This window comes from Agaricus bisporus, assembly GCF_000300575.1.
Source record: "Agaricus bisporus var. bisporus H97 unplaced genomic scaffold AGABI2scaffold_6, whole genome shotgun sequence".
Classification (NCBI taxonomy): Eukaryota; Fungi; Basidiomycota; class Agaricomycetes; order Agaricales; family Agaricaceae; genus Agaricus; species Agaricus bisporus.
The window spans coordinates 334,229-345,528 of record NW_006267369.1 but is presented as its reverse complement, the minus strand read 5'-3'; the positions used below and the strand labels follow the sequence as shown (position 1 = coordinate 345,528).

Sequence of the window (11,300 nt, the reverse complement as noted above, 5' to 3'; positions counted from 1 at the left end):
TGTATTTTGTTCAGCCCGCGGGGTACGCCCACGTGACCGCACTTCAGCGGAATTGATCTCGGCCTCTTGTCGCTGATGACCAGATGAGGAACAACGCAACGATATCTGAAGGTTATCCTTCTCTTCTATCCATTTGACTCTCATAATGAGTTCCACGGCTTGGACAATGTCTCTTGAAGACCGAAAGAGGCTCATTGAAGCTGCATTCGAAGGTAACGACGAGAATTATAGCCAATCGCTTATACTTGATGAGTTGACCTACATCCTTGGTCTCTATAGCGAAAAACGGAACGTACAGTCCCTACTCCAAGTTTCCTGTGGGTGCTGCCCTAATGGCTGCGGATGGCAGCATTATCAAGGGGGCCAACATCGAAAATGCCTCTTACGGTGTGTTCTCATCCGATTCGCCCTCAACCATTGCTCATTCTTTTTAGGGGCAACTATTTGTGCCGAGCGGACCGCCCTTGTCAAAGCGATCGTACGAATCCTCGGATTGTGTTACTTTTCCCATTAATCATACTTTCCTTCTCAGAGCGAAGGAGTCCGGTCGTTTGTAGCACTTGCAGTCACAAGGTTAGTTTGACTCTTGACTGCTCGTCTATAACCCTTCCACTCAATATCATCATTTAGCAACGTGAAGTCAGCAATATCACCCTGTGGGATATGTCGCCAGTTCATAAGAGAATTTTGTTCTTTGGATATGCCCATTTTACTCGTACCAGGTGATTATCCACAGGCCGGAAAATCAGAACCAGGGTACTCGGAGGGTGGTGTTCGTGATACCACTTTGGGTGAGCTCTTGCCTATGAGCTTCGGTCCCGAGGATCTCGAGTTACCTAGGAGGAAATAATTTCTGTGGCCGAGTGTTTTCGATTTGGTAGCAAAAAGTGTATGTAGCATATTGATTTTACCTATAAGTTCCCTGACTGCTTGGCAAATTCGGGCTCATTTTGTCAGACAATGATACTCAAAGTGTTACGTGTGGTCGAAGCTTCTGAAACAACCAAAACTGTGATGTTTGCATAGCGATAGCCAAGTCAAGCTCCGAATGTGACGCCTCAGTTTGATATTCACCTTCGGGACGTGGGACCGATGCAAGTTAAATTGCCTGCTATAGTTTCATGAGCTCACTGTCGTAGCCAATGGCCATGAATCACCAGGTATCTTATTGAATTATCGTGCCGCCGTACTACTTCTGAAACTTCGAATGTCATCGTCAATTCTGCAGCCATATGAAATAATTTGTCCCTTCAATTCTTCGAAGATAATAGCGTAACGTTACCATTGTCCTGGAAAATATTGAATTCTCCGCAGATCTTTGACCCGCCCATCCCTGTGAGCGTGAATTGATTTACTCCGATCCAGTTTGGAAATGGTTAGTGCAATCTCATCATGCCATTCCCGTTACCGTAAAGAGAGGAATGAAGAAACAAGCCTCTTGGAGGTTTTGATAAAATGCCGAGCTGAGCTATCGTGAGTACACATCACTATTCAATATTCGACGTTTGGTCGGCGAGCCACACTTAATTGCGCAGGTGATAATCCGACACCTGCCTCAAAAAAAAAAGGTTCAAGAGGAGCATCAAATTCAAATTATCACCATTCGGTTTATCCAAGCAACATTCTCCCCCTTCATTTTCCTCGTTCTTCGTGAATGTGATGTGATGGCTATTTAAAATTAGTAAAGGCCGCGGCAATCTCTCCCTATAGTATAAAAACCATCCGTGCTTTCGCAACCGAAAAGGAACTATGCTGTGCGCGGTGCGTCCAACGAGTGATTTCGAGAACCGTGCCAAGCAAGTAGCGTGAGTTTGAACGTCGGTAAACGGAAATCAGTCGGACCCATCCGATTCCGTTTTCCAGATACATCTAGATCTGTGCCAATCTGTGCTGGCTAACCCTGACCCGTAAGTTATTTAAGTAACATAATACTTGACAGTGCCTTTTCATATTGGCCTACAGAGCCGGCAAATGTCAAGATCTGATTCAGAGGTCAATTGATTCATTTAACCGGACCAATCTCCGTTCTCCGATAATATTTTAGACTGTACGGTAATAGCTTGATGCCCCACACTTCCTGACCTGGGCCCGTGTGAGTTGCAGTATTGAATTGAGAAAGTAGTAAGGGAGTGTAGGAGAACTGTCGCCGCTGCGATAATTTTGGAAAGACAGGAGCCGTGTCACGGGTGACGCGTGTTATACGTCACTTTCTGCTCTGCGCGCGCTGCTTAACTCATCTCAATCCGGCGTGAAGAGAGACCAGTTCACATTCTCAAAAAATCTGAATTCTTGTTGAACTACTTGTAGGGAATGTGTTACCAGGGCTCTCAAGATCGAGCATAAGGGTGTCGTACAAGCCCCAAAATGAATTTCACAAGGAGGCTGGCTATTTTAGGATCCAGATTTTCTATTTCCTAAACAAGTCTGTGAGTTCGAGTAGATTGTTGGAGTATCATAGAACTCACCCCAAATCCTCGCTGATACTGTCCATTTTTGCACATGTCAGTTGAGAACAGTGGCGTGTCTGTCAGTGGCGTCTAGAGTCGGAGTCGAGGCGAAACACGAGAGTCACATGTAGTAGTTTGAGATTGGCGCGATATAGAAAACCCGTAAAACTTATCTGATATCAGTCTAATATCATATTTTCCATCAGCGTCGTAGTCAAACTTGAAGCAATTCATATGCTCAAATTTAATCCTCGAGGGTTCTGATTTGCGCTGGACTTGAGAACTGCTGCCTACTGACCCGAAACCCCTCGAAACAACTGTCCGAGTGTTACCGGTGGTTCAAAAGAGTTCTTCAGGAGTTCTTCGTACAAAGCTGGTACAAACATAATAGATCATAGCTCATGTGACCTTGTTTAATCCTTTCTCATGCATTTTCTCACATAACATTCCTTGGTTGTTAATCTCATTAACCAAGGACAGACTCGACTTAGTTCGACACTGGTCTGTTGAATGCAACAAATGCTGTCACTGGGGCCGCCAACTTGGGTCTCATAGGTTAGGATTAACGCCAATGAGTGTTCAAACGTTCAAAGTTCAATGTTGGAAAACTGAAATCAATTACACCTGGCGGATCCGCAGTTTTACCCGGCATATTCGCATCCATAAAATGATACTTCACGGTGGCCTTTTTCTAGCTGACAGACCGGCGTACTAGGCTCAGAAAAAGTGGAGTCTGACGATCTAGAGGATCCGGCCCATGTAATCTGAGTTCACCTCATTTATTTTATCGGACCGACCTAAGCTTCATTTCTTCGACCAAGTTTTTACGAGTCAGCAACGAGGTGAGCTATTTTGAGATCGGATTTGCAGATTTTCTAAACGAGCTTGTTAGTTCGGGAAAATTGCTCGAGAATCATACACTCCACCTCGGGTCCTGGCAAATCCTGTCCAAAGCTGTTCGTGTAGATTCGTACGTATGTCAATCGGGGAGGGAGATTGAAGGGACGAAACAGACTTGATACTCCGCCAATCCACCTGTCATAATTCCTTCCTCCAAATTCTTCGAGTCATAAATTCATTACCAATATTCAAGGTAACGAAAAAAGATCAAAGACAGAAAATCATATCTTGAAAAGGTATAAAGGAGCGAGAAAGTCCAATCCAAAACCTCAGCAAAGGAACTCTCAACACTTTCCAAAGCACAAACTCAGTAACAATGTTCGCTCGTATCTCTACCATCCTCACCATCTCGTCCATCGCCATGCTCGCTACGGCCAGTGCTGTCCCCCGCACTAACCCTCCCCCGGCTACTGGTGATGAGTGCACTGCCGTTGGCGGTGATATCAGCTGCTGTAAGTGTATACTTGAGACATCTCTTGAACATCTTCTCATCTACTCTCTAGGTAACTCTCTCCAAGAGGCTAGTGACCCCGTCGTTACACTCCTCGCTGGCCTTCTCGGCATTGTCTTGGGTCCCGTTGAAGGCCTCATTGGTCTCACTTGCAACCCCATCAGCGTCATTGGTGGTGGCAATGATTGGTACGTTCTCTCGACCATTGAGTGATAAATACAACTGACGAAGGTGTTTATAGCTCTTCGCAAACGGTCTGCTGCACCGGAAACAACTTCAGCGGTGGCCTTCTCGTTGTTGGCTGCAGCCCTACTAACCTTAGTCTCTAAGCTTGATCAACTTTAAAGTACACGGTATTATTCGTCAACTGGTTAACATGTCTGTACGAGTTGAATGTCTTCCGAGTATGTGACATGTAAAATTGAAGAAATAACATGTGTTTCTTCTTTACTTGTTTGGACTCTTGAACTGCCTTTCGGCACTTTATGAGTTTCTGAAACGCATTTGAGTATAGGAGATGAGATTTCGTTTCATCACTAGCCATTCTATCATATCATCGTATCGTCGTACTATTTCTAAGATTTTCGAACGTCAACAACCAAATTAGAGCCATAGAAATTCTCTGCCTAATAGCATAATGTACCAGTGCCCTGGAAATTACTGAACATCTCTTTGACCTAACTTTGACCCGTCCATCACTATGAGCGCGAATTGATTTACTCCGATCCAGGTTGGTAATGGTTAGTGCAAACCCATCTTGCCATCCCCCTCTCCGTAAGGAGAGGAATAAAGAAACAAGCCTCTTGGAGTGTTTGGTAAAACACCGAGCCGAGCTATCGTGAGTATACATCACCATTCACTATTCGATGTTTGATCGACGAGCCACACTCAATTGCGCAGGTGATCATCCGACTGCTGCTCAAAAAGAAACGGATCGAACGGAGCAACATTTTGAAATTCAGACTATCACCATTTGCTTTATCCAGGCAACATTCTCCTCAAAATTTCTGGGTCTTCATGATGGCCATCAGATTTCAGCGCAGAAATTTGATGTCTCTTTGAAAGGTAGTTCGGTGGTACGGAGGACCCGGCAAGCCACTTAAAATTAGAAATAGAATGAATGATGGATCGCTCACACAGTTTGAAAGCATCCTTGTGATCGCTACGGAATAGGAAATGTCCTGTGCTCGGCAAGTTCAAAAAATGATTCCGAGAACTTTGCCAAGGAAGTAGCGTGAGTGTCTAATGTCGGTAAACTGAAGTCAGGCCCAATTACCTTTGCAGGGTTCATCTAGATCCGTATAGGCCGGCTTTTCTTCTTGGTTAACCCTGACCCATAATACAATACTTGTCAGTGCCTTTTCATGTCTGACCAAACCGGATTAGGCATGACAACAATTGGCCATATGATCCTGTGAGATCCGGAAAACCTCGAGATTTGAGGTGTCGTTTGATCGGACCAATCTCAGTTACCCGACAACATTGTAGACCCTGCAGTGCACGGGAACAGATCGAGGCGCTGACCCTGGCTGCCCCACACCTCCACAGCCGTTAGCAACACACGTGTGTTTCTAGGATTGAATAATAGATAGTAAGATAACTGTCAACACAGTCATGATCGTGGGAAGACAGCGACTGGGCGACGCATGGTGCGCGTCACTTTCCCGCCGCGCGCTCTGCCACTGCTTAATCCGGCGTGTGGAGAGAACCGGCGCGAACTCTCGTCGAAATCTCTTTATGTGACATGTGTTACCAGGGCTCTCAGAATCAAGCATAAGGATGCCGTACAGCAGTTTTGCAAGGAGGGATGGTTATTTTTGGATCTAGATTTTCTATTTCCTAAACGAGTCAGTGAGTTCAAGTAGATTGTTGGAGTATCATAGAACTCACCTCAGATATTCACTAATATTGTCAATTCTTCCCATGTCAATTGACAAGGGAAATCGAAAGGAGAAAGCCGAGGGACTTGACACTTCGTCTGCCATGAATCCAGAGTTCATCATACAGTTTTCTAGGGAACAAAAGCAATTGAAACAGAGGTATCCACATGAGAAATTCCTACTTCGCAAACGTATAAATGGGCGAGGATAACCTACCTGGAACCTCAGCAAAGGAACTCTTAAGTATTCCCAAAGCACCAACTTCATCCTCAGTAACAATGTTCGCTCGTCTCTCTACCGTCTCCACTGTCTTGTTCTTCGCTACGTTCGCTGCGGCCACTGCCGTTCCCCGCACTGACAAGCCTACTACTGGCGAAGAGTGCACTGCCGTTGGCGGTGATGTCAACTGCTGTAAGTGTATACCTGGACCATGCTTCGAACATCTTTCTCAGCTATTTTCCAGGCAACTCTGTTTCCGAGGTCGATGACCCCGCCGTCAAAACCATTGCTGGCCTTCTCGGCATTGTCCTCGGTCCCCTCGACGCCCTCATTGGTCTCACTTGCAGCGGTATCGATATCATTGGTGGCGGCACTTCTTGGTTCGTACTCTCGACCATTGAATAATAAATGCAACTCACGAACGTGTTTATAGCTCCTCACAAACGGTCTGCTGCACCGGAAACAACTTCGGCGGTGGCCTTCTCGTCATTGGCTGCAGCCCTATTAACATTGATCTCTAAGCCTGATCATGCTTTCACTGAACGGTATTACTCGTCAATCGGTTGGATTATTTGTACGAATTGAATGTGTTCTGAATATGTAACCTGTAAAATCGAAAAACCCAATGCATGCGTCTTCATTATTTGTTGAGCAGTACAGACTTGTGATCACCTCGCAGCTCTTTGGGAGGTATTAGACCCAAGCAGGCGCTTGTGATGAAACATTGCAGCTGGGCCTTGAGTTCGACTGACAAATTTTTGAGGCCATCGATGATTATTCATGCATTCTCGGTACAGCCTGACCCTATTAATTATAGGGAGGTTTATTTGCAAATGGAGTATCGTATCTCTCGGTGAGAAAACCCGTAACCATCGCATTGACGGTTTAACAGATTGAGGGCATGCACAGCTCGACACGGAAAAGATAACAGAATTGTCTTGTCAAAAAGTCGTCGATACTCAATCGCACAAGAACCTTACTTTGTCCCGAAGTAGTAAACTTGGTGCAAATATGTGGGAATCACTATAATCCCAAGTTCAACCCAATGTGACAATAGATGTACAGCGTATTAACGAGTTTGACATCCGGTGGCGTCTTCAGGCGAACGGACTTATGATGAGTTCGCTAACTTGTTCATCTTAGGTCTGGATGGGCCCTGATAGAAAGCTCCTTTCATGTAGACTTATGCACATGTCAATCATCGAAAAGGGAGATTGGGGGGAAGGAACAAGACGCATATTAGTGACACTCAGCCTGTCATGATTCCTTCGTCCGAATGTATTCGGATTCAGGGGTCGTAACGCATTTGCTGAGATAACGAAATTAAAGGTTAGTACTAAGACATCTGTGTAAGAAAGCATATTTTGTCAAAGTATAAAGTAACGGCACTAAGGCGCGATAACTTGCATTCCCAAAGTATCACTGACTCAGTGGCAGCCTCAGTAACAATGTTCACTCGCGTCGGCGCCGTCTTCATTATTTTGTTCCCCGCCATGCTCGCCGCAGCCAGCGCTGTTCCCCGCACTACTCCCCCGCAGTGCAATGGCGGTACCATCCAATGCTGTAAGTTTACATAGCCATCCTCTGAACACATTCTCAACTACTCTCCAGGCAATGCTCTTTATGAGGTCACTAGCCCCATCATCGGAGTCGTTGCTAATCCTCTCGGCATTCTCCTGGGTCCCTTCGACGGCCTTGTTGGTATCTTTTGCACCCCCGTCGATATCATCGGTGGCGGTAATTCTTGGTTCGTACTCTCAAATATCGAGTAAGAAACGTAACTCACGAACGAATTTATAGCTCTCAGCAAGCAGCTTGTTGCACTGGCACCACTTATGGCGATGGTATTATCATCACTCGCTGCAGCCCCGTCATCCTCGATGTCTAAGCATGACCATGCTTAAACCAATCCACTGGTTCGATTGTCTGTACGGATTGAATGTGTTCAGAATATGTAATCTATAAATCGAAAAAAAAACACACGAGTTCCGCTGCCATTTGACTTGTGCAGACTTTTTCAATCGCCTCTCAACTCTTTAGGAGCTTCCGCAAAGTATTTGAGCCGTTGAGAAGAAGGTTCGCAACTCCCTTAACTTTGAGCTGCCACTTCTTGAGGTCATGATGACGAATCGCGCTTGAGCAAGTCTGCGTAAAACGTGTTTGCTGAGGATAAAGCCGGACGTCAAACTCGTCATCACAAAGTACGCCCACTAACACGTTGAATCAAACTTCATAACGTTGTTGCATCGACAGTCAAATTGGAAATGACGCATTTCAGCTTCTCATAAGGTCTCCCGCGGGATTGCATAAACGAACTTCTGAACGAGAGACCTTATGGGGCGATTGATAAAGATATATCGTCATCTCAAGTGTCGGTGGAAGAATGAGCGAGGGACGAGCTCGGTCGGCGTGATGACCGTGAGTGAACAAACTGACTAATCATGACAAGTGGGCCACGATTCGACCCCATAACTTATCCTAATACTACTTACTACTCTCGGTGCGGTTCTACGTGGCTCCGGACAACTACATCTACAAATCTTCAATTACATTCAGTGGTCAAAGTTCACGCTTTTGGGGTGACCCGGATTGCGTTCCAACTTCCATCTCACCGCTTGGGGATTTCGGGCCCCACAGCCCTCAATCCTAAACTCTTTTGTCGGTTAGCCCGCGAATATCCAGCACACGAGAAATACGGTATTGAAGTACGAGATAGCGGCATACGTTGTTTTTACGATCTGACCAAATCTATTTGACACAGAAATATTCAATGGTGCCTTACGATCCAGCGGGAATCCAAGCTAACATGAGTTTACCTCAGTCAATTGGATCGGGCCATGATAGTTCGAGCAAATTGTTCGTGTATCATACACTCCACATCGGGTCTTGGCAAATCCGGTCCAAAAGCTATACGTGCAAATTCGCGCGTATGTCAATCGGGGAGGGAGATTGAAGGGACGAACCAGACTCTCCGTCAATCCACCTGTCATAATTCCTTCCTCCGAATCCTTCGAGTCATAAATTCATTACCAATATTCGAGGTAACGAAAAAAGATCAAAGACAGAAAATCATATTCTGAAAAGGTATAAAGGAGCGAGAAAGTCCAATCCAATACCTCAGCAAAGGAATTCTCAACACTTTCCAAAGCACTAACTCAGTAACAATGTTCGCTCGTATTTCTACCATCCTCACCATCTCGACCTTCGCCATGCTCGCTGCGGCCAGCGCTGTCCCCCGCACTAACCCGCCTACTACCGGCGATGAGTGCACTGCCGTTGGCGGCGATGTTAGCTGCTGTAAGTGTATACTTGCGACATCTCTTGAACATCTTCTCATCTACTCTCTAGGTAATTCTCTCCAAGAGGCTAGTGACCCCGTCGTTACCCTCCTCGCTGGCCTTCTCGGCATTGTCCTGGGTCCCGTTGAAGGCCTCATTGGTCTCACTTGCAACCCCATCAGCGTCATTGGTGGCGGCAATGATTGGTACGTACTCTCGACCATTGAGTAGTAAATACAACTGACGGATGTGTTTAAAGCTCCTCGCAAACGGTCTGCTGCACCGGAAACAACTTCAGCGGTGGCCTTCTCGTTGTTGGCTGCAGCCCTATCGACCTTAGTCTCTAAGCTTGATCAACTTTAAAGTACACGGTATTATTTGTCAACTTATTGAATTGTCTGAATGTCTTCCGAGTATGTGACCTGTAAAATTGAAGAAATAACATGTGTTTCTTCTTTATTTGTTTGCACCTTAAACTGCCTTTCGGCACTTTGGGAGTATCTCAAAAGCATTTGAGCAGTTGAGACGAGATTTCGCTGTTCCCATGACTTGGACTTGTTAACTCTTGAGACCATCACGACAATTCTGGCAAATTGAGTTGGACTTCATATTATTGTCTCAGGCATACCTGTACTATTGGAACTAGACATTGGCGGTTGGAGAATGGTCATTTTCTTCTCTTCTCCGGGTCGAACCGTGCGCGCACTGCGCACAGTTTCATCGTCCCGTCTGCGACGTGGTGGGCGATTTCTTACCGAAAAGAAGATACGACACTCCATTTCCAAAAATTCCCGCCTATAATCGAGGCTGTAATCGAGGCTGCACTAGACCTTCTGGGTGAACAGCTTGTGATTGGATGGTATTATCTTCATCACGACGCATGGTACGGTACCGAGGTACGAGACAGTGGTGTACATTTTGTTCCTGGGTGTCAAAGCGTTCTTCCGACCACAATGTCGCAGGTGAGTCACGAGCTGACAGCTCAGAAGCCCGCGGAATAAGTTCAAGACCATCCAATGAGAAACGCGAACTGAGCATGTAATGTAGGTGTCAGTGTTATTTCGGGCATCAAAGCAACTCTATTACTCAGATTTTCCCTGTGTTCGCGGGAATATCACGGCGGAAAAAAATTGAAAAGGACTAGTCTCCTTTTGATCTCCCAGTAACTGATCAATGAAGCACAATGGCATATATATAACCAACACTAAGCCTAATATGTACATGCGTTCAATGCGTTTCAGTTTGACTGATTACTAAACCGTATCGGCTTTCCTCCAATCTTCGGTGTATGTGGGACTCCCAGCCTGGAATCAGCTTTTGCTACCTGAGCCAGCGCAACTGGTGCATGCTTCTTGAATTTAATTCCCCGCAGTCTCTTTGATCAGCACAAAGCAACCAGTCTATAAAAGGTATGAGGTGTTGGAACATAATCGCACCAACCAATTAGAATAAACACGCACCGTAGGTATATACCGCCACAGAATGAGAGGCAAGTTCATGAGTGGAAATAATGAAAGCAAGATTGTGGCACAAGCCATAGGAAGGATAATGATTAACACCGCGGAGGGGAAAAGGAAGGTGAAGGGTGCGAAGAAAATGGCATCTGTGGGAAGAAGGTGAAGATGACCCCGATAGAAAGGATGGGGACAACAAAGAAAATGCAGGAAATGGCAGAGACCACGGGGTGACTGCCATTCTTCACGGTAGCCAGATGGAGAAGGAGATGGTATGTGGAGGAGGTAGTGTGGATGAAGAAAAGGCAACGAAAAGTGGAAGATCTCATCCTCGATACATTACTTCTCATCCTAGCCTTTTGTCCGGGAAATTTATCTCCGACGACAACATGAGCTGCTGGATTAACTAGATGATATGGTCTATTGTAATCGCAGAAAACCTCGTTATTTGTGGGGTGGAGATTTGAAAGATCTACGAATAAAATAGCGACTGCGCCAAGCTTCGATCGGGATACAATTTCTGTACGACGTGATAGTACTCCAGTCATCTATGGCCTTCCCACCGTTTTAATTCTACCCCTGGGCGTCAGGGATATTGCAAGAGGTCTCTGCCGTGAGTGCGTATACTAGGACTCTTCACGCACCATATTGCCTTCTGAAAATCTCTATTA

At 45.7% G+C, this 11,300-nt stretch overlaps 5 protein-coding genes across 5 annotated transcripts; all 5 read left to right on the top strand.

Annotated features, from left to right (window-relative positions):
- The first annotated feature begins 86 nt into the window (after positions 1 to 86).
- Positions 87 to 959, top strand: AGABI2DRAFT_205453 (hypothetical protein). The gene is made up of 5 exons (XM_006461573.1): positions 87 to 212; positions 280 to 387; positions 435 to 478; positions 533 to 573; positions 631 to 959. Exons 1-5 carry the CDS (start codon positions 146 to 148, stop codon positions 848 to 850), a joined length of 480 nt encoding a protein of 159 aa, XP_006461636.1. The 5' UTR covers positions 87 to 145; the 3' UTR covers positions 851 to 959.
- Positions 960 to 3,663: 2,704 nt separating this feature from the next.
- On the top strand, positions 3,664 to 4,127 carry AGABI2DRAFT_143465 (hydrophobin; the record flags this gene model as incomplete). Its single annotated transcript, XM_006462231.1, has 3 exons — positions 3,664 to 3,799; positions 3,851 to 3,986; positions 4,040 to 4,127. 3 exons carry the CDS (start codon positions 3,664 to 3,666, stop codon positions 4,125 to 4,127), a joined length of 360 nt encoding a protein of 119 aa, XP_006462294.1.
- A 1,829-nt stretch (positions 4,128 to 5,956) lies between these two features.
- AGABI2DRAFT_143464 (hydrophobin) lies at positions 5,957 to 6,418 on the top strand (the record flags this gene model as incomplete). Its single annotated transcript, XM_006462232.1, has 3 exons — positions 5,957 to 6,089; positions 6,142 to 6,277; positions 6,331 to 6,418. 3 exons carry the CDS (start codon positions 5,957 to 5,959, stop codon positions 6,416 to 6,418), a joined length of 357 nt encoding a protein of 118 aa, XP_006462295.1.
- Positions 6,419 to 7,278: 860 nt separating this feature from the next.
- AGABI2DRAFT_193053 (hypothetical protein) lies at positions 7,279 to 7,977 on the top strand. Its single transcript, XM_006461572.1, has 3 exons — positions 7,279 to 7,460; positions 7,509 to 7,644; positions 7,698 to 7,977. The coding sequence occupies exons 1-3, from the start codon at positions 7,346 to 7,348 to the stop codon at positions 7,783 to 7,785; spliced, it is 339 nt and encodes a 112-aa protein (XP_006461635.1). The 5' UTR covers positions 7,279 to 7,345; the 3' UTR covers positions 7,786 to 7,977.
- A 1,084-nt stretch (positions 7,978 to 9,061) lies between these two features.
- Positions 9,062 to 9,522, top strand: AGABI2DRAFT_71560 (hypothetical protein; the record flags this gene model as incomplete). The annotated part of the gene is made up of 3 exons (XM_006461571.1): positions 9,062 to 9,194; positions 9,246 to 9,381; positions 9,435 to 9,522. The coding sequence occupies 3 exons, from the start codon at positions 9,062 to 9,064 to the stop codon at positions 9,520 to 9,522; spliced, it is 357 nt and encodes a 118-aa protein (XP_006461634.1).
- Between the last annotated feature and the right edge of the window lie 1,778 nt (positions 9,523 to 11,300).